The sequence below is a fragment of the Bombus terrestris genome, chromosome 14 (assembly GCF_910591885.1).
Source record: "Bombus terrestris chromosome 14, iyBomTerr1.2, whole genome shotgun sequence".
Taxonomy (NCBI): domain Eukaryota; kingdom Metazoa; phylum Arthropoda; class Insecta; order Hymenoptera; family Apidae; genus Bombus; species Bombus terrestris.
The window spans coordinates 7,487,926-7,511,690 of record NC_063282.1 but is presented as its reverse complement, the minus strand read 5'-3'; the positions used below and the strand labels follow the sequence as shown (position 1 = coordinate 7,511,690).

Sequence of the window (23,765 nt, the reverse complement as noted above, 5' to 3'; positions counted from 1 at the left end):
TGTATGCCATAGAAAGACGTGTACGATTCTTCGAAACGAAAAGCCTAGCGTACTACTTTTCTGTGGCGCAGGCGCGCGCATGCGCGCTTCCATAATGCTGCGTCGACTGCTCCACCACCATTTTATACTTTATGAGATCGTCAGAATACATACCCATGTTATGACTTTGCAAAGGTGTTTTACATTTTACGTACCATTTTTGTCCTTTTACCAATATATTCTTATCCTTTCATTTTTCAATTAGAACTAGGTTAGATGTTGTTCGTATAATCTTGTCCCACGATAGGAATACGAATGAATAGTTACAATCTGAAAAAGGGTAATATGCGATATATCAACATGACGTGTTTTTAAATAATGATATATGTGTATGTACGTTTGAAAATAATTTCCGTTTTTAATATTGTTGGAGATTTTTCAGGAACAATATGACTTTTCACGGATATTATCATAGGAACAGAGACGACGACGAGTATTGAGGTATTGCGCATTTTCCATTTTCCGTCATTTCCTGCTCTATACAGCAAATTGCGATTGAATAATGGACATCGAGCATCTAATAATTGCTGAATAAAACCTGTATTTTTCGCACAATTACTGTACCTATTATACCGGTGCTCGTATCACGTATGCAGTTTCAAAGATAGAAAAGAGAAGTAAAAATCGATTCTACTATTCAAATGACTGTCAGTAATCGAATACTAAAAACGTGCAGTAAAATTCTTTTAATAAGGATTCATTCGTATGTCCAAAGTGAAGTCCACAATAGATTAAATGTTCATAACATATATATATAATATATATATACTAAGAAAAAAAGAAGAGGAGTAAAAATGTCGTAATTGTAATGCCTTTGTTAACACAGTTCAAACGTTTGCATACAAACTGATATTTGTTAGAAACAGAGCATCGGCCGTGCAATGAATAAACATTTCGCGGCGTGATCGTTATTGTCGAACGATCACGTGAATTATAAACAATCGTACAGTGAAAGCAGGCTAGATCAGTTTGGCCAATGTTAAAAATTTCTTTACTGTTGTAGATGAAGCGTATTGGTAGAGAAATGATAACCCAGTGATCGGATTACGTTGTACGGGAGAGTAATTTGGTATTTTTGACGGAGAATCAACACATCGAAAGTTAGCATTTGGCTTATAGAGCATATATGTACCTCTAGCTACATTTTCACTCTATCTACAATCAATCGTTTCAAGCAACGGATCAATGCATCCAACTATTGTTAGCTTCGCAGACTCGTTCGTTTTGAAAGTATGTAAACACCATATTCTCCAAGACTACTCGATCAGTTCGATTGCTTATTAGAGTAGAAGTGATTAATGTGAGGAACAATTTGTTTAAATTAACTATATTGATCAATAATTTCTTACTATATATAGATGTTATTAAGTGGTTTAATAAAGCGTACGTTATTAACGTTATAAAAGAACTGTTATGAAGGTCTCTATCGCAAAGCGTTCTCGTTGCCTTGGTTTCTTTTTTAGCAAGACCACAAAAGAAATTATTTAAAAAAGAATAATAAATCATGTCAAAGATTATGAACATTTAAAATTATGAAATCATCAGAAAAATTTCACAACGGTTTATAAAATCTTTGAACGACGTTTGTAAATAAAAGGTAAGCAAGTAATAAAGCTTTTATTGTCGAAATGAAGCTGGTCAGTGTAACCGGGTTAAAAATTCCTGTGAATCCTTGTCATCGTGTTTAAGAGCGGCTCGTCACGCGAACGATGTCGGCTCGCCACTGTATACCAAACTCTTATGTAAGGCTCGTCATGCGAATACATTTGTTTATTTGGGTTATTGCTTAGTTGTTTGTAGGGGCCGATGTTTTTAGGAAAGCAACACGAGATCCATGCGCAACGATACACACGATTGTGCGCGTTAGCGCGGAAATTGAATTACCTTTGTGCGACTGCAGCGATGAAAGCGAGGCCGGATTGTACCATCTTGCAAACGGTCTTCCAATTAAACGTAGCTACGAAGTACAATTTACACGTCAAAGGATCTCGATGATAACGCTCCCATTGGTTTTGTTCCAAATGGGATGCCTCATTGATCATATATTGTTCATTAAAAAAATTGGAAGCATCTGATGATTGTCAATAATTAATCAGGGATTAACGGCTGATACATATTATCAATGAGATATTAATAATTTAAGAAGTAATTGAGAAGCACGATGTAACTCGTGTACCGAAGGGGTTAATCTTTATTTCTTCCTTTTTTCTTCATTTTAGTACAGTAAAGAGAGAATATTCGCTTTCAATTACAAATACATTGATCAAGATTAATTTGGAGGGATTAGTTCGTTAACTAACGGAGCGACGAGATGATGGGAGTTTAAGAGTCCCATTAGGATGTTCTCTGAAAACTTGTTTGCAATTTAAAGTAAGTCAGCGTTTGGTCGGACGAAAGAATCGTGGGTGGAAAGAAAAACTTTGTGCCCAGGGGATGAAAAGACGGCTGGCATAAAATTATATTTGTTCAGTCGAATCTTGGACGAAACGGGCTGTAGGACCGTGATCAGAATTTTTATGGAAAGGCAGTGCCGAATTCATGAATACGCGCGCGTTCGCTTCCTGTTCAAGATTTACGGGCATCACAAATGCACGCTTCCGCCCACATTCAATGAAAGTTTCCAAGACATTCGCACGCCATTTAATGAAGCTCTAACCCTAGCCTTCATTTCCAATAACAAACGTGATTCCGTGTTGCTCGTTTCTTTGATAATGCGCTCTCCTGCAAAGTAAAGTAAGAAAGTTCAAAAGATCAAATGTCGAACGGCGTATTAAAGAGAATTTATGTAAATTCAAAGTAAGAAACATAATGTAGTTAACTACATTATATTATCGGCATAGTAATTATTTGGATTTAAAGTAGCGATTTTTGTGATATAAAATGTCACGTCGAATTAAAATCCCGCACAGGAAAGGTTTCGATTGCGGGAAATATAAACTGCAGACGCGTTAAAATCCAGTTAATCGAATTTAAATGATATTCAGCCTTTATTAAGGTTTCCCGTGACTTCGCACATACCTTTAACACTGCCGTTTTCATTATCATAAGCGTTACGTTATTGCAATCTTACCAATACCGACACTGTTACACAGGTGAGACAGTCATTAACAGGGAGCAATTAAGTTAACTGTGTGCAAAATGTTGTCATTGAATTTTAATGATCTCATTACCTGTTATTGGCTGTTATGATCTCAATACGTACAGGAAAAGCCTTGTAAAACATTAATTAAGAAATATAGGACTTTGAAGGATTGGCAAACAAATTTTCGCTTTTTCGGAAATTTTATTTCAGTCATACTGTTTAATATTTCACCAAGAGCAGTGGTTCTTAAAATTACCGGATTAACCTTGAACCCAAAATCGTCCGCACTATCCCGGCTGATCCTCGAAGAATACAAGCCGCAAACAAGAGAACGAAAGGTATTAGGAGAAGAAAAGGAGTGTTCGAAAACAAGGTTAAAGACAAGCACGGTAAAAAAGGGGGATAGAGAAACGGAATGAAAGAAGAAACGTAAGAAGAGATGAAAAATAAGTGAAAAAAATGAGGAGTAAGAAGAGGGCTCTGCTCGTGTCTGAGGGCGACCCTCGGTGAAAATGCAATTTCGGTTCTTGTCTGGAGACGACGTAGCTACCATGGCTCATCTTCCTGGCGTCCGTACCTCCTTCAACATTGTTGAAGGCACAGCCTCTCGTGCACACAGAAGTTCTTCTCTCTGGCATGTTCCAGGAGATGAAAGGCTCCCGTGGCTATCAAAGGGAAAGGGAAGAGAGGTAAAGGCCCCACCCGACAATGGCCCTGAGCTCCAAGGTTTTCAAGCTCGACGTCCAGGCCTCGGAGGACCAGTCGTGTGATTTCAACCGGCCTGTCAACTTATTCCCATTTCAACCGATTTGGATAAATATCACGATTGTTTCGATTTTCCAATCATCCAGAATTTTCTGAAATAAATTTGAGAATATCGGAAAATTCAAGTTTCCGTATATTATAAAGCCTATCGTTTAGAGTCTAGCAGATTTTACGGGGAATTCTCTATGTGTCTAGGAAATGGAGGAAAAACGCCAGCATATTATTCACAGAGAGAAACGTTTCCTCTTTTAACCGATTACGAAACGAAGAAAGAAGGCGGTTCTAAATTTACATTGGTTCATTTTGCATCCTCGTCGACGAGGTGAACGCGCTCTTCGACCAGCGACATCTCGCCAGAGAGCCATCTTCGGCGACGAGAGAACTGGAACAAGGTGTACGATGAATTTTCTGCGAGATGTTTGAGAGCACTGCCAATGATTCAGCGTTTCTGACCGATTGCCACGAGAGTGAGAGGAAGAGTATCGATAATGCACGTGCCTCATTTTACATTGTTGCATATCTTGATGGAGAACATTCAAAGTTTCGTACTGCTTTCTTGGGAATCAATAAGATTAGGGAGTACTTTGAGGTCTCCTTAAATAACTTAAACTCATTTCATCTATTTAATGCTATTAGATATATGACATCTCATTAATTCCAGGTGGTTATATTCTTAAAAATAAAGTAAAGGATTAGGAAGAAGTTTATGAAACTCAGTCACATATTCGATAGCATAGCTGTAGGCGCGAACCAGACATAATAAGGCATTTGTATGTTCATCGTGATTTTGATATTCGAGGTCCCGTCTTTTTAGCCATGCTTTTAAATCAAGGATCGAGAATAGCAAGAAGGTCGTTAACAAGTGTGAAGTTTTACTTTTTCAAGAATATTTAATATATTTTATTATTTATATTTATCGAAAGTATATGGCAACAAGTTAATTTTTATTTTTTTATTTTTTTATTTTTTTTTAGAAGGAAGCTTTAAACGGACAACGTAAAAACATTACGCTCGAATCAGCGAGACATCGTAATTCAATTAAAAATGAAACAGAAAACATTCGATAACGGAATGCGTTAACAGATTAAAAGGTATAGAGAAATGTAGTCTTTTTTTTGAAAATGCATGCGCTTAAATGAATCCATCAATTCTCTCTAGAAATACGATGAAAGCACGTGTACAGTATACAGTATACTACGTATACGTCACGGGAGTAGAAAGAGATGGAAAAAGAAAGAAAAAGAGAGACAGAGAGATACAAATCCAGTCGATGGAAATGTTACTGTAAATCTGCGTCAAGATCAGAGCTGACGTCATCCTCTGACGCACCATCATCTGACATACTCTGCATTGTTCAGCGGACGTTCGAAAATGTATATTTTCTATTGCCAATACTGTTATCGCTTTTCAAACGTCAATATTCGTTAGTTTCTAATTATCACATCGCCAATTACTCAGTTTACAGCCTACAAATAAAAAAATCGATTATCGAGTCAAAGGAAATGTTAAAGGTCAACGAAAAATCTAAAGTCAGATGAAACATTTGTTTTACAATTTCTCAACTCTTTCACATTTTTTAATTACATGTAATTCTAATGTTATGAAATACTTGACATATAAAAAAAATGTATATAAAAAAAAAATTGATATAATTTTAAAAAAAGAAGTTCAATATGGCTAATTACACTTTATCGCAGTAACTTTCTTTAATATAAAATTAATTTCGGTAATATAAAATTTCAAATTATCAAAATATCAAATTATGATTCATAAAATATATAGGAAAGGTGAAAGGTGATTATAAGTTACTGTATTTAAATTGTGTTTGACGTTCAAAGAGATTAATTTATTTAATAATTATTAACTATAATTAAAATTGCAACCATATATTAATTGATGCTGAAAGATAATAAAATCCAATTAAAATGAATAAGAGTGTACAGGAATTTGATTATTAATCATGCAATAGATGTTACAGGAAAATGGTAGTTTCGATACGTGCTGCCATCTTCGCAATTGGTTGATGCTTCTGGTAAGGCAGAGAACTGTACGTCATAGTGAACAATAACTTAGATTCTACATGAGAATGAATAGAACATCTCGTGTTTGCGGACTCTGTAACAGGTGTTCTTGTTTCTGGAGGGGAGTTCGGACTGCTGGTTGCACATCAGTGATTTCTATCTTCGACATCAGATAATGTCTTTTCGCTGCCAAAATCGTACCCAGGAAACTGGTAAATTTCTACTGAGTTGTTACTACTTTTATCAAGGAATAAACACGTTTTGTCAATGCAATTATAGTACAAAATAAAGAAACATTGGGTCACAAAAAAGATTATCACATAACATAGAAACAAGTGTAAAGAAATTATGATTAAAATATGTTTTAATATATTTAATCCATAAGAATAGAATCAAATCTAAATAAAATTATTCTTGATTCTATTCTCGTAGCATTGAGACTTGTATTAGAGAATAGAAAAAGCTTCAAACTGATCGTTGATTTGAAGTTTTGAAGAAAATCAGCTAAACCACAATTTCCGCTTCGTTCTTATGAATAGATTATCTTTTAGAATCAAACGAAACTAAGGCTCGAAATTTTTGTTGATCTGATAATTTGCTTCAGGATGATCATTGTGTAAAAATATGTTGACATAGAATCTCCGAAGAGACAAAAATTTAGAGAGGGTGTAAAATTACTGGTTTTCAGAAATATCGAGGTAAAGTAGGCAGGTGTGCTTCCTGCAGACGTACAAGTACATACATAATAAGAAGATAATATTCAAGCATAGAGAAGGAGCAGCGAGCGTAAGAGTGTGAGTGATCACGTCCTGTACTTTCCTAAGCACCTGCGGAGCCAGAACAGATCCGGCAGGTGCAAAAAGGATACGGGAAACCCCGAAGAACTTTATGCAATCCTCGTTGAACGGGTAAGTCCGTAGGTTGTCGGTTTTGCTATAAAATTGAATTAGAATTTAACAAAATTTTGATAAAAGTGGAATATTTGGAATCTGATAATTTATTGTTCTTTCAACTTAATTTTGTAAATAATCATTATTATTCTTTTACTATACCTTCTCAAATATTTATACTTGTTAATAAAAAAGAATAATTTTCTGTTTGTGATAGTTGAATGATATATTTTATTAATCTTTCGAGTTAATTTAGGATATATCAAATAACCAATATTAATTTTTTCTATATTTTTTTAAATATTTGACTTTCATGGCACATTCATATATGCTTTAGTTTTAAGAATTTAGTAATAAAACATGAATAATTCTCTTTCTGTGATAGTTGATTGGTATACTTTATAAATAGATATTATATTTTATAGGTATACTTTGTAAGTAGGTATTATATTTCTAAGAAAAGCATTAAAAAAAGAAAGCGGTATGGCTCAAAGCGCGGAGGTTTAAATGTTTAAAGCGAGTCTTCTGGTATAGAGCGCGGCGATTTTCCTGCCGTTTCCCGGGTAACTTTTGCGTCAGCCTTTATCGCCGGAAAAAAACTCGTTAGCTTGGCGCGGCCTAGCTGGCCTGCTTCCAGAACAAACCGCCAGAGGTCCGGCGTTACGTGCGAACCGAGGCCGTGCCGATGAATTTGGTGACGTAAGAGAATAAAACCACCATAAAGGCTTGCTGGTTCATTAGCGCAAACCGCGGAGCATGGCATCCTTGTAGAGAGAGCGAGGTTATAATCCATAGTCTGATCTCGGTGTATCCACAGTACGTACCTTTAAAACGTGCGCTGCGTTGGCACAGAACTCCGACATTCCACTAGACTTACTAACTAAAGGATAGTAAAACGATAAAACATTTACGATCACGGAAAGTTTTCAGATCTATTTCGCCTGATACTTTTATGTATTTTAAGCATAATTTTACATTAATTACAGACAGACAAAAGAACACGAGAGTGAAAAAAGATTAGATACAATGTTTTATATAGGTTAATGCAAGTAGAATTCATTTCAAAAATTGTTCGTTGCATTGTGTTACGCATGCGCAGTAATGCAGAGTCACTGCTATTACACGGTACAAAGATTCAGTTGATTATCGGAATTAAATATATTTATTATTATTATTGAATATTTCACAGTAAATGTTTCAATCAATAATCACTATGTATTAATTTATACCATCAGTAGAATATGTTAATATGCGTCGTTGACGTTCCTATATTTTCTTTTATTTTTAAATATTTAATACATGCTACTGTAATTGTTACAGGAGTAAATTACTTTTCGAAACGCGTTTGGTTTTTGAATTATCGACATGTAGTCATCCGGTTGTTCAGTGCTGCAGCGAAACGCAGCAATAAGGAGAGATAATATACATACTTGACTTCCACTCGAAGAGGTCGGGTAGATAAGAGAAGAGTGAACCTGCGAAATTGACTTTCGTAATTACCGACCGAGAATGCGCCAGTATCCAAGGTAGTATTCGGCCGATCTACAGCCGTAGATCATTCGGATACGATAAAGTTTGCAATTTGTAAGCAAAGAGAAATGACCTAGGCTTATTCATTCGGCCATTTACCAATTACTGTGTCGATCTTCTCTTTGAAACTCCATTTAATCTGTATCGCAGTAATTGCTACATAACACCTTATTTTTACATCTTGTGCATGACCTCTTCTATTTTAAAATACGTCGATCGATATGTTAATACTGCAGTTCATCTTCTTTCAATTTTGGTAATGCTAACATTATTTTATGAATTGCGTTATGGTGCGATACAGAGATATTCTTTATGATTTCCTTCTTATTTTCCTCTTCATAGCTCTTTGTAAATTGAATTCAGTTTCTTAAAATTGTATCAAATATCAGAAAGAAACTACCTCACAGGAAAAGCTCTATATATCAATTATATGTATTGTATATATTGTTTTTACTGTAAACTTTCAATTACTTTAGGTAATATAGTTGAATAATTTCTGGAAATTAGAAAAACATCTATATCAAGGAATTTGTGAACAAAGTATAATTTGGAACGACACACAGCATGTGTGTCTCTTGTATATGAATCGATAGTGGTTCGCATCCAGCGTTGCGTAAAATGACGTCAATTGGCGTGTAAGGATTATGTGAAAAAACTGACCGTAATCGTTATTGACTACTTAAAACGCATACAATTAAGGCTTTCTTTCGAAAAGAGGTTATTTAATCATTGATAACTTGAGACTGTCTTCCTTATTGATAAACCATGGAATTTTTATCTTAAGAGTTCTCTTCCTTTTTTATCCATTTGAATTTTAATCCAAAAAGTTGTAATTCTAAAAAATATATAATTCGCATATTTTACTATTTAACGCGTTAAAATTATTATATCTCTAATTCAAATACATTATGTTATATCTATTTATTTTCTACGAGGAATAAAATTGATTTATAGTATTTAATTTTTAATTCGATGGCTAAAGGTGTTTCTAACTAAGAAGTGACCCAGTTAACAGGTCAATATCGTAACTGTTTCGGACGATAACGTCATTCAGACTTTCCGTTATTTCTTAGTGAGATACTATATTGGATCAGAAAATAACATGCTACTTTCAGAAGTCATCTCGAAAATCCAATTAGTGGAGAACTGCTTAACGGAGCACCAGTCACTTAAATCGCACTTTACCAATTTCCCTTCTTATTAGAGGATCAAATGGCAAATGAATGAAATAAGCGTGGTACGTGCAGTATAAACACAAAATTCAGCAATTATATACATCTTGCCTTGTGCATGCTGCAATTTGCAAAGAATGAGGTATGTGTGTCGATGAAACGAAAGTTCTTTTATCGAACAATTTAATAAATCGATTTTATTCTAACTTTGTTATATTTCTTGAAGACTTCATTTACTATGGAATATTTTACATTTACTTTATGCAATATGATAATTAATATAAAGCTTAAATACGTTTATAAAATTTATCACGTTCACTTTTTAGGCAATGCTTCTGCTTGCAGTTATATTTCTGGTAAAGAAACTACGAGTTTGAAGGATCTTAAATATTTCTATATTGTACCACAAGAATTAAGACAAATTAACTTCTGAAAAAGTCTTGAACATCAAGTCTCAATTTCCAATCTCAACTGAATAGAAATTACCACCAAAAAGTATTCGATAAGCTGTGGCAAGCAGTACAATTTTCGGTCTCGAAAGAAAATGCGCCACTGTTATGCAATTAAGATTTTAATAGAACTCTCATGTCCGTGAATCTCCGTGTGCGTTTCCTTTGTTGCGCTTAACTCTGTTTGCTCAACCCCCTTTTCACGGTGAACTCTTTCAGTGGCCGCACCGAACACCGCATCCCTCAAGGGGTTAATTTCATTTCGACTGTCTGGGCAACATGCGAGCCGAAGGTGTGCATCACGAAAGAACCTGCTACTGCACCAGCATGTATTGTTGTCGTCGACGTCGAAAGAGTTCAGTGTCAAACGTCAGCGATTTGTTTTCATGATGCACAAACGCTATGGTTGCACAACAACGATTTATCGCTGACGAATGTTATTGGCGACTCGTGATCAGCGTGTACGCAATATCTTCACGGACGAGCCATCGTAATGCCGAGAGAGCCGATTTTAAAAATCAATTCATCTCCACGCGCCTGCGGGTAACGGTCGATGTCCAGCTTTTAATACGTCGTTAAGATTGAGTGCTCGGATTGCAATTGAACTGTCGCATTTTAAACGCCGACAAACTAGAAAAGTATCGAGAAAAATCTATACATAGAATGTTTAGTAATTCTTTGCGCTAATTATTTGAATTCTTTTTAATAATTAATGACGTATTGCTTGAAATAAGTAGAAAGTTAGTGAATAATAAAGTATTCATTGGAATGTGCATTTTTTGGCCGTTAAGCAATGTTTAATGACCAAAATTCTGTTCGATTGTGGAGAAACAAGCTTAGTGATTGCTTAAAAATTTAATAGTTTAATAATAACTAGTCTAATAATAGTTTAATAACACACCTCAAAGTTAAGGTCCTCTGAAGAGTTAAATTAATACCGTATACAATATTCACGCACAAACAATTTATTTTACTTTTAAAGTGACAATCTAAATACCGAGAGATATAATAATTTAAAATACAAAGCTTAAATTATGGAGTATTAAAAATAGTCTACAATGATAGCGAACTTGTCGATAAGACAATTATTTTTTTTGAAAGAGCTCAAAAATATACGTACTCACGAATATTAATTATCGCTAAAATTGTTTAAAGTCATCCACTAGCGGCGGTAAATTATTTCTAAAACGGATATTGTTAAAGATTTTTGGAATATACGCTGCGGAATAGTAACTGGCCAATCGAGAACGCGTTATCTTATCATCAGCCAACAGCCCAACTTCTCCATCCAAATGCGTGCTCTAGTATACAAGAGATAACATTTCGCCTCGTGGCCAATGAGATTCTATTTGAGATCCTGCTCGCTCGGTTGTGGAGAAATCAGAATCTGGAATACGAGACATGCAACTCGATCTTGTGCTCATCTCGATTTCAGTCTCCCTTCCGATCAAACACCGCTTCTTGGCAATCTTGTAATCTCGCCGAACAAGTCCTCTAGACTCGTTGATCTAGACATCGTATACGCCGCGTTTAGCTCTATATTTTTACATTACGTATGATTAATTATTAATCGATAACTTGTAATTCTAGTTAAGACTCTCTTCAGACTTGGTATCACGTTACGTTTATCTATAAATTGCATTACGTTCGCAGTATGTATTTGAATTTAAGGACGTTGGTATTTACCGTTATCACTGTTTTTGATTATAAAAACATTTTCAAGTAGATTAAACTGTGGAAATCATACTCTTTGTGATATTATGTATGTGTAGCTTTTATTTTGCATATTTATGAGTAGTAGAATTAATAGAAAATATTGTAATCAATGGCAACTTTTGCTCTGACAAGCGAACAAAAATTAGAGTATAGAGAATTTATGCTTTCGATTTGAAATGACGAACAAACGTTTTCAAATGAAACAAAGAGAAGCGTTTGTATTCGTCGCTGTCTTACAGAAGATTTGTAAAATCTCACATTGTAACTATGCGAACGAAGAAAAAGCTTGCTTTAAAGATTTTCAAAAATCTTTGCAAATATTGAACTTCGTTCAAAACTATCGCGAGGAAATCAAATTTTTGATGAAAGAAAATACATACCGAGGTCTCGATGCCGCTATCGTGGCACACTGTTTGCCATGAATTATGCTGAGATTTCATAAGTGGTTCTGACCTTTACTGCGAAGAATTTTCTTAGAACGATGACGACGATGATATCGCAAGCGAGAGTTAATAATCGATGTTCTACGTTCGAAAAATGTTCGACAGAATTAAGTAACGATTACGTGGACATTCAAGCGAAGGATAAATCCCACGATTAGATAATAATTGTAATTGTTGCGGTTTAAACAGTCACGATTACGGTGCTGTACTATACTTTAAACGCTGTTTTATTCTTTGTATTATTTTCTTTCTTCGTATAACTTTTTAATTCAAATTCTACTTGTTAAATTATTTCTATTAACAACTAAAAGCTATTTAATTTTTAATTCCTGGGATTTAGAGGGAGAATGCCATTTTTTGCTATTTTTAAAAAAATGTTACGAGTACTTTTAAGTTGTTTTATCTTTTTCTTTGCTTTTTTAGCGCGCTATTGAATTCTTGCCTATTCATGAAGGGATTCCCGGAGTTTCATCTCGTGAAAATGCATGGAGTCCGACAATTAACATCGCATCCATTCACGTAAGCTCGGTGGCATTACGGAAAGGAAAAAAAATAAGCGTTCATTCATGAAAACTCTTATCTGCGTATACATAGCCATAGATTACCAACCCCGTTTCATTCACACGTTCGTGGAACAGGTTGAATTTATCGCTGACATCTTTCCGTTGAAAAAAGGACCATATCAATTTTATAAACCCCACTATTTTATATTTTATCTTCGTCCAATTTTTGTCCAAGATACCAAGGATTCCAATTTTATTACCACGAATTACCGTAAATTAACAAAACTCAACGCATTCGCTTCAATCTCTCTAAAATAACAAGAAGAAAACCATAGGAACTAAACTGAAGGTATAACAACATATTCAATTTTTAACAAATTCCTGTTAATCTATAATCAGTCCTCTAATCCAGATTTTCTTCATAGAAAACTACCATGTTACAACACCTTTAATTGACTAAAAAATGACGGCAGTAAGGAAACTATAGAAATCAAATAAAAGGTATAACATCGTCATTTCTTCAACATCATAACAAATCCATTCGAATTCATTTCACCAGTTAATCCACAAACATTTCTTTTATCCACAAATCTCATGGAAGAAACGGTATCGAAAGAAACTAAGCAGGAGCATCGTCGAATCGACTCACGTGCACTGGAACACAGGCGAGCCTCGAGTCACAGTACAGGATATATGACGCAAATCGAATGCACGTGGTTCTGTTTACGTACGAGATAAGAGTTTGTCCTGGGTCAAGGCTGCACGCAGTTTGATAATCCAATTCAGATAACGGGAACGTGCATAGAGTTTGCTGGACCTTGAGTACATACATACATATATATACACATATAACGATGGTCTACGCGAGAAAGAGAAACGTCCGAAGAGAATACACACGAGGCAGCGCAAGGCAAGGCGAGTCTCGATGACTCATTTCGCGAGCAATTTGTCAAATCATCTGCCCCTTCTCTCCCCCGAAAGACCCGGCCTCGTTCCCTCTCCTTCAAACGGAAAGACTCACGTTTATCGTGAATAGTACGCCTAACGTGCGCACGTGACATTTCGAGTATCTCGAATTAAACTGTAAACATCGTAGTACAACCGACGGTTGAAGACCAGCCACGCGGACAGTGTCAATGATCCTACTATTTATTGGATCGTTGCTTACGCACGGCGCCACATGTCTGTGGATATGTATGTGTACACGTCCGGCTGTATATGTGCGGGCATCTCTCCTTCCTCGTCTCGCTTTTGTCAGTCGTGACCTCGAAGGTTATTTCCTCTGTCTACCTCTTTATCTTCTGAATCTCCTTGCGAGACCCGATTTTCGAAATCTTTCATTCAGATGCTCTGCGGTGAATGACACGACATGAACAGGAATTTGGCTTTGATTCTCGATTGATATGATACTTATGTATGATAGGAGCCTGAAAATTTGTACCAGCTGCCTGTGGATTATGATGTATGATTGTTATATCGTATCGTTATTACAGATTGGTACAGATTCAAATAGATTGCTTTTGGAATGTACGTGTATTCAAGTGTTTTCACACTTAAATACTCTTCTCCTCTTCTTCAATAGCATACCATGAAGTATACGTTTCTCAAATCTCTTCAGCCTCTATCTTTCAAAAAGTCGAAGAACACTTAGGAACAATGAAATGTGAACAAGGTCATCTCTTCTCCTCGTAAATCCTCCAGATATCTTCTCTGAGACTGAAAGTCTCGATAATCATGATATAAATTGCGCGAACAGCCTCTGGTGACTTTGCAACTGCCGTTAGATTCCATGCAGCGACTGTACGCGTTTCGTTCCCTGTGACTACTCTCCACGTCTCCATCTCGACCGATTCTCCGTCACGATTCATAGGGGTATAGGTAAACGACATCCGCGTCCGAGTGGGCACGTGCGTGTGCCTCTGCGTTCGCGTGTCCCGTAGTTTGTGTCGTTGACTGAGGGTGGTGGTGGTCGTGTGATGGTAGTGGCGAAAAGGGGGAAGAGGGTGACGGAGGAGGGAGAGCAAGCACGTGTGAGGACGTAGTACGATTTACTCGCAGATCGGTGGAACGTCTTCCTCGTTCCCTCCCTCGCCCTCTTTCTCGTCGATGAGCTGTCTTTCTTTCTCTTCCACCCCTTCCCCCTATCGCGTACTTCTCTTCCTCATTCTCCTCCTCTTCGTCGTTCCTCCTCCTCCACCTCTTCCTCCTCCTCCGCCTTCTCCTCCTTCACCACCTCTTCCTCCTACCACTGACATTATACTACTACTACGGGGTACTCCACTTTCATTCAGTCGCTTCTAAAAATAAAGTCCCTGATTCACAATGCATGAATGACAATCACACTGAAAGGAATACCGCACAGACTTGTAGCCTTTCTCACTCTCTTTCCCCCCTATCTCACTCCCTCTAACCGCCCCATGTCTTCTTTGTCTCTCTTGTCGATCTCCTGCTCTTGCGATTTTCCCTCTCACTCCGTCTTTCTGTTGTATGTGTCCTGTCTCGTTCTACCATTCCCGAAGCACTCCCTCTCGCTCTCTTTTCGCTCCTATCACTCTCGCCTCTCCTGTCTCGCTTCTTTTTCCAACCTGTTCTCTCGTTCCCTGGCGCCCACCACCCTTTCTCCCTCCTCTCTCTCTCTCACTCTCTCTCTTTCTCTCTGTGTCTATGTATGTATATATATGCCTGCCTCTGTGTATATGTGTCGTACTCTCTTGTAAGAGAGTGAAATCTCGGTTCGCCTGTTGCATCGAACTATTGGTTGGTTCCGTGTAAATAGATCCCGTGGAAATTCGAAGTAGCATTGCCGCGTTGCGCCGGCCTGATCGATCGGAGGGATCGATCTTGCACCGGAGAACTTGTTGCACATCGTGCCAGATTTTACAAATGTCACGGTCCGATGTTTGAATTGGCATCAGAGAGTATGTACGTCCGTTTGAATAAACGTTATCGCTTGCTCGTACTATCCGATGATGATCGAGTAAGTCGAGGAATAGGAAGCAGTTGGAGAATAGTTACTGAAACGTTTCTCTGCTCGTAGGTGTTTGGATGAAGCGGTGGCTGCTTCTTTCGAGGATAAACGAGAGGTTTGATATTGCTGAGGATGAAAAATTCTTAGTAGACTTCGCAAGACTGATACGATAACGAAGCGAGCTATCTAAAGCAAGATCGTATCGCTGGCTGATAAACGAATTCTGCGAGAAAAACAAGTGTAGATTCAACAAGATATCGTTGGTACTGCGTTATGACAGTTTAAGGCGATGTGCGTGTTCGTTTTAAAGTACAAGTATAATTAAAGTATAGCGATGAAAGCATATAACAGGATCTCATGCAATTTATTATCCATATAATTACAGAATTCTTAATGTATTAAGTCAAGAAAACGAGGTAATTCGTCATGCAACTTCGTAACATTTTGAACTTAATAACTTATTTATTAAAAGGTTCTTTCTTATTGCCAGACTAGTCCATAATAAGTCACAATGGTAGCTTTTTAATTTCGTCTTCATAAAATGATTTTACGGACTGATTTGACACATATACTCATTAAGTTATATTCACATTTACTAAAATTAATTCGTCTTTAGTAATTTTAAATTCCGCGCCAGATGTTTCTGACTCTGGAACATCTCATTCAACTGATTAATCTATTCTACTATGATAGTCTTTTTCTCTCTATCTCCCTCTAATATAAATTACAATTTAAAACATATGTACGTATATTGTAATAGTAATAATGTTTCATAGTTTCATTGTAACGAATAGCCTGCCACAGACCATTTATTTTATGAGGTTCTTTTTCACATAGAATGATTTCCGAATTACAGAAGGGTTCGTTTTATGAAGATCAACAACGAAGATAGCAACCGGAAATACCAGCTATAATTTGGGAATGCACAATTGTCCCGTAACGCTCTGAAGGTTCACGGAAATAGGGGCGAGTAACCCTGAATATCTCGTGAAGTTCTCGGCTCGAAGCACCCAAGGAGAACTGGTTTCAACTCATCATAGTCACCTAGCTGTTCACGATACGGCATTCCAAAATAAAAAGCAGAATAATCAAATGTCCCTGAAAACAGCAAAACACTGCCGAATTCAATAATATTGCTTGAAGCTGTTTTAAAGTCTACAGGTTTTTCGAAAATTCTTCAGTGAAGAATTAACCACGAGAAGAGTTATATTAACTCGTACATATAAAGTAAGAGAAAGAAAACGTTTTAAATATTATAAATATCGTCATTATATTAGCTAAGCTATAGCTTATAGCATTATATTATAGCATTATATTAGTTTAGCTATAATCATTATATTAGCTAAGAAATGAATGATGTCTTAAAATAATATTTAAAAACGATGAATATTGTTACAGAGACCTACTTTCATCACCCTTCTTGAAGTTACTCACGCGAAACATCCTTGTTAATAGATAATCCTATAATAAATGCAGCCTACGGAAACTTCAAGACACTTCAAATTCTTCTTGCGAAAGAAATTGCAGCAACGTTCAACGGTGCTATAAAAATATGGCAAACGTTTGCGAGCGTTTATCCACTTGCGATATTCCAAACGACTACAGGAGAAGTTAAATATTTCTTTAAAATGAAAATGCTTCCTGGCATCAGAAGTTAAAGAAAAAGTGACTCCAGTACTTGAAGAAAAAAAGAAAATAATTCAAAGTCGGATAATTCCAAGATTAAAATATCCCTCTAGTTGAACCATGACTACGACAATCCTGGACTCTAATCTGACTGCAAGATTTCAGTGAAGGGACAACTTTGTGTCCAAGAGTTTCCCTTGACGAGACTCCCTCGTTATTATTCGCCGCTGCGAGCCTCTACTCTAACTAAAGAGAGACTTCAGAGTGCAAGACAGAGCTATAGGTAGAGAGAGCAGCAGTACCAGCAGCTCGAACCGCTCACAGCTAAATATATCTCTCTCTCTAGAGTTACTCAAGGTCACAGCGCTTGGATTGGCCCACGATAAAGCGCAGCTCCGTACCCGTCCCTCGACTGCCCGGCCTTATGCTTCGTTCGCACACATTCTGCCGCGCCGTGGCCCACATGTCACTTCGCGACAATGTCGTATACCAGCCGCATCGGGTACACGTGTTCGATCGAACGCAGCAATAGTCACTCCGCATGCGAGCCGTATTTTCAGCCACGATACGTTCCTATATAGTCACGTCTACACCTTTCGATCTTTTCCCCATTGTTCTGTTTCATTAGTCACAATCGCAATTTCGTATTAGTCGCGATCAAAATTCTGTATTTTCGTTTCACTCACGCTCTGTCGTTTCTTGGAACGTTTTTCTCTTTAAATCTCACGGAACACTTTCGATATCTTTCAATCATCGATTTTTTAAATCTTTACTACTTTTGCATTTTGGTTTTAAAGTAGAGTATTTTATGGAAGTTGATTCTTTTTATGAATAAAGTTGCCTATTTTCTTTAAGTTACATATTAAAATTAGGTATTTCTGAGAAATATAAATTACAGTAAAAATAATGTGTGTAATAAAAAGAAAGATATTTCGGAGGTAGTATCATTTTAGCCCGTTCAGGGAATATACGATATATTGCATACGTGATGTTATTATTATTCTATGAAGCACGTATACTGACTTCCGGGTAAACCATAGACACGGAAAGAGAGTGTGACCTGTTGCTGACGACAAATAATTGGCGAGTTACAGGTCGCTCTTTAGAAACACCAACAGAAAGGCGTAGAATCTATGGGGCGTATGTTCCGTAATAATGTATACGCAATGTAGAATCTTACAAACAATGGCGTAGACTTCAATGCAGCTTAAGTCTATTATAAAATTATTTACATTCTACTAACATCATTCGTTTGCGAGATTTCTATTAATCCTGCTACGTTCTTTAAGTTTTATAAAAAAATCATAGATTAATATTTATGATTTTTTACTTTAACGTTATGTTACAGTTTTTCTTAAAACATCAAATATCTTTTCATTCATTTAAACGATAACGAAATTACTATGTAAAGATTTAAAAAACGTAACAAAGTTAACAAATAATACCAAAAGATTTCAATGACACAAACGACGAATACTCGAGTATGAAAACACAAAGAGAAAACGTATCGTGAGATAGACAATTCGTAATGCTTTCAAAAACTATTCATTCGATTTGGACAGGGATGTTCCGAGGTTCGACGGTGCTGATAACAGAACCAAGCTACACTCGTCCTATAGCTGAATTTGAGGTTAGGTGATTGTCCGGGTGTGCGGTAAGCATCGATAACGACGATAACGGCGCGCTGCAACCTCGCGGCTGTAGCAACACGATCTGGCAACCCTGGAGCGGCCAGCAGTGCCGGGGTTGAATTTCAAGCGCCCGAGGGACAGAGGGGGTCGGGTCTCTCTCTTTTGTATAGGGGGCACGAGGGCTTCACCGATGCTCGGCACATAACGGTGAGTCGACGGCCATGATGCGGGGCTTATGGCCGGCTGCCTGGTTCTGTTGTCTGTTAAAACGCGCTCCAAAAGAAAACCAACCTTTCTCTTCGTCTTCCTCCTCGGCCCCGCCCCCTCTTTCCCCGTAAAATTACGTACAACTTACTCTAGGCCTACGGGGTTGAGTCCTAGTAATCGCTCGTTTCTCACCACCCGAATATTCCCCCGCGTATTAATTATCAGATTCCGTTTTCCCCATGGCCATTTAAAATACGTAAACGGCAAATTCACGCACACGCGATCAAAGATTGAAATCGCAAAACGATTGAGTTTTAATTTAGGGAGACATTTTCCGCTTTTTAAATTTTAAATACCTTTTGAGTAGTGGAAGCATTGAGGAATGAGTGTCTTAATATTTTCAGTTTGATCTTTTAAATTAGATGATCTTTTTCATTAAAGGAAATTGTTCTTAGATTTGAATTTGATAATTTTTGTATGAAATATTAGTTTTTAATTTTTAATTTTTACTGATGGGTAATTTATGGCAAATATATTTCGAGATATATACTTGGTAAACTGAGGGTCCAGTAATTTGTGAAAATGGAGTTACCTGTTATTGAAGATGAGTTAATCTTTCGTACAACCCCCGACAGTAAATATCGGAGTATCTGTACTATTGTTCATGCGAGCATAGCTAGGTAAATTTTAAAATCTTCACCTGCCCCAAGCTTTGGAGATTTTAAAATGATTGACCTTATTGCTTTTGTGATGTAACCCGAAAATAGTATAAAGCAACTCAGAAAATTTATGGACCTATTCTCATTGAAATTCCTAATATGTTATACGAAACAAAAGAATTATGTGTACAGTACTGTCATAAATTTAGTTTACAGAAAACGAACCTATATAATCTTAAGTATTACAACGGCTTTCTTGCCCCTTGCTAATACCGTTGTTTAAAGCCTGAAAATGAGAAGAATATAGCCGAAAAAGATTTAACTGTTCAAATTTTATAATTTTCAGATGCTTTGAGTTTAGGATAGCAATTTGTGATTGTAAAGTTTCGAAAGATTCTCGGTAAGTTTCTTCGTTCCTGCTGTGCAGAAGCACCGACAATGGAAAGTTACCGAAGCGCAAGCGCTCGCTCGGCACTTTCCACCAGTACACTCAACCGACCGTAGCAGCCATACAATGCATTGGTGGTAGTGCTGCTGACATTGGTAGTGAGCCGTTCGCTATGGTACTCATGGGCATGGGCTGGCGGTGAAGCGAGATCTCACAACGAACACATCGGTATCGTCGACCAACACCAGTTTGCCGAATGATTATACGGCAGCACACTATCGCACGGCGTAGCATGTGGTATATGACGGTATAAGGGGTATGCTAGATACAATGAACGTTCGTTCACTTACGTATATACGTATATTCAACATAGCAGAGACAAACCCTTACGCGAGATATACATATATAAGAAAAGTTTTGAAGAAACGGCCATAAGTTTCCCTGTTGCTTGCAATTTTGCACGACGGTCATGGACAATAGCAACAAAGATGTAGTGGAATGCAAAATTAACGGTTTGCGAGAACAAAGGAAAGAATAACTAAAATTAGACAAACCCGATTTTTCAAATTATTTTAATTACTAAAATATTTGATGAATTTTATTTTGGCGAAGCAAAATACGAGAAATGTTAGAAAATATTTTAGAATGAAATTTACAAAAAAGAAGCTGCAATTTTATAGCACGTTTTCTTAATTGAGTTTCAACTCGTCGATTCGCAGAACGAACGTCATTAAGCTCGTAAGCACGGAAGTACAGCGCGCGTGTCATCGCGTTTACAAAATTGTGAAATCGCTCGTTTCCCAACGGCTCCGGCATCCGTCTCGTGATCTTCCTCCGCAAGCATAAAAAAACACGTTTACCTCCTCTACATTTTGCAAGCGACCAATCGTCGAGCATTTGGGAGCGTTCAAAGCACACGGAGACTTTTTGAAAATGTTCGTATCCCACAAGGGTTGCAAGAGTCTCCTTTCCTGCATATGCCCTTTTGTGCGTGTTCGAGCCACTTCTGGCGTACATGTATATCCGTAGACCGTGACGCGTTGCACACAAGCCCCGTCCCGTGTATGCGAGACCCCGTCTACCTACACGATTTAATCTCGCTTGGTATAGAGCGTGACGGTGTGTACGCACGTAAAAGGACACACACAACGTTATCGAGCGTTGTGTTGAAGCACACGGTGTGTGCCAGCCGTGCTACGGCACCACTGGCGCGCCTCTACCCCGGCTTTAGCATCGATTTCCAGTCGGACGACCCAGCGCGATCGAGCGAACGGTACGCGCCTTCACGAGGAGGTACATATCGAGCGCATCCGCCGCTCGTGGGAGTCCGCGAAGAGGGGTCGCAAGAGAAATAATACAGTTTATCGTCGAAGCGACCGACGAATTTCTGCGTAAAGCATTATATATGATAAAACGCAATCCATTGCTTCTATTCCTTCGCTTTACGTATTAGGAAGGATAGGAAAGAGAGAGGGGCAGAGCGAGTGGGAGCGAATCTACGTAGAGGGGAGATAGGGTCGGGCGATTTAGTAGTAGTATAGAGTCCCGAGAGGCAAGAGGAAAAGGGGACGAGCAGAAGACAGCGAAGGCGCTGCCCTCAGTCGGTCGTCCGCTTTACTACAGTCAGCATACACAGAGTAGAGCAAGCGATTGCCTATACGTAGTCTTTGCCTAAGCGCGCACTACACTCTGTGTGTTCCCGTTTTTCGAGTGAAGGCTTCGAGCTTCGTTCTGCCCGCTCTTTCGCTCGGTCGGTCGGTCGGTCGGTCGGTCGGTGTGATTGTGAGTGTATGTGCGCGCGCGCACTCACACGCGCTCATCCAAATAGAGACGGACAAAGAGGATAGAGAGAGAAAGACAGATACAGAGTGTTGAGGAGTCGTGCAGAGACAGGCGCGCGTACACAGCCATCGAACGTGGTGATTCGTACGGAGGCGGACGTGCGATAGAGCTAAAAACCGAGGCCGTTTCTTGCGAAGAAAAAAGACACAACGTTGTCCTTTTTATCTTCTGGTCATCAACGTCACACTGTTGCCGTCGATGAGATCGTCAACGGGTTTTCGTCATCAACGCTTCAGCGTAAACTTTTCCTGCTCGACACGAAGATACACGAACAGTTACATGGGAACAGTCCGTACAACAACCAGTTCTGACAAACGGGAGGATCAAAGACGATCGTGAGTAAATAGAGCGAGAAAGAAGGGGGTGGTACGTACCCTTGCGGAACGCGCGTGTATAGTATCATCCGCGCGACGGACGATTGAAGTACGGGAGAACCGTCGTGTGTATTCCGAGAGTTCCTCCGTATATCGGTGCATACGTGCGTGTACGAGGACTACTGAGAGAGGTGGGGGCAGGTAGACTCTATACTTCGCGGACATCCGGCGGGGAAACCGCATGTATTCGTACGAAGCTCTCTGAGAGAGCGAGGGAAAAAAAGAGGAAGGATCTGCTGGCGCCGAGGGAAACACACGGGTGTTCTCTCGGGTGCTCGACGAAGAGACTTCAGAGAGGAGAAAGGAGGTTCTTTGCGTTCCGATTGCTCACGTATCTTACACGTTCTCCTTTTTGTCCAGCTTAGACCGAGCCAGATATATATATCATCGCTTTTCATAGACGTGGTATAGAATATTAGAGAATTCTGTTATTTATCGTAATCCTCGTATCGTTGATCCTCGTGTGTGCGTGCCCGCACGCAACGGTTGAAATTTTCGGTACAAATAATAAGGGTGGTGGAAAAGAGGTGGAAGGACGTGACGGCGAGAGAGAGAGAGGCGGAGCGAGGGATCAAGGGGGAAAGAGAGAAGTGAGAAACACGCCGAGCAGTGCTGCTCCCTATTGGCGACGTCGAGTCGCGCTCCCCACCCGGGACAGTCGAACGAGGTCCGAAGGCGAGTTCTCGGCGTGTAACTACGGTGATTTTCCCTTACGAGAGTGTACGCACGAGACCTCGTAGCTCTGCAGCACATCACGCGTTCCGCGTAAACATCTCTCGACTTCACGATATATATCGGTGTTTTAGTATTAAACTAGAAACGTCAATCCTGGGAAATACAGTGAAGAAATATCTTTCGGAGGAAATCGAAAAACAGCTAGAAGGAGAAAGAGACAGACGGAGAGAGAGAGACACTGGTAGTGAAGTCCGCTTTACACGCGTGCTATCGTCGATAATTCTCTCTTTCGGAACGCGATCAACTCTGTGTGTGCGCCGATCGTGAACGCGTCCCACGCGTGTGTCGCGTATCACCGCCGCCGGTGAAACCAAGAGAATTCGAACGAGTCAGAGGGTAAAATAGGATTTCTCGCGTGGTCGGTCCTCTCCCGTGGCACGCGCGGAGAGGGGTGCACGAAGAAGTGAGAGAGGGAGAAGGAAAGAAAGCGAGACACCGCTCGACGAGGATAGAAAAGGAAGAAGAGAAAGAAGGAGGGACAGAAAGTGTTGAGGTGAGCGACGAAGACGTGTATAGTGCACAGAGGCGCCGGTGCTGCGCCCCAACGGCCGTTCGTCGAAACTCAGTTATCACAATGGCTTCCGTGAAAGACACAGCAACTTTCTTCGCGGAGGGTACAGCGAGTCAGTTCGAACACGTCTTGAAGCTTTATCCGCAGGCCCTCAGACTCAAGGCCGATCGGAAGACAAAAAAGCCCGAAGAACTAATCAAGTTGGACAACTGGT

General features: G+C 38.7%; 1 protein-coding gene and 1 long non-coding RNA gene across 2 annotated transcripts in view; both read left to right on the top strand.

Annotated features, from left to right (window-relative positions):
- Positions 1–45: 45 nt before the first annotated feature.
- LOC105666489 lies at positions 46–17,319 on the top strand. The gene is made up of 15 exons (XR_001099328.3): positions 46–174; positions 245–319; positions 422–480; positions 1,043–4,737; positions 4,861–4,977; positions 5,045–6,119; positions 6,596–6,815; positions 7,223–7,613; positions 8,118–8,323; positions 9,443–9,641; positions 9,826–10,102; positions 10,168–12,959; positions 13,036–15,994; positions 16,435–16,805; positions 16,977–17,319. It is a non-coding gene; the product is annotated as an uncharacterized LOC105666489 (long non-coding RNA).
- A 4,318-nt stretch (positions 17,320–21,637) lies between these two features.
- Positions 21,638–23,765, top strand: part of LOC100648913 — a 28,901-nt gene continuing 26,773 nt past the window's right edge. The window contains exon 1 of the mRNA XM_012316452.3: positions 21,638–23,763. Coding sequence (XP_012171842.1) covers positions 23,615–23,763 — 149 coding nt within the window. The 5' untranslated portion in view covers positions 21,638–23,614. The remainder of the gene's footprint in view (positions 23,764–23,765) is intronic.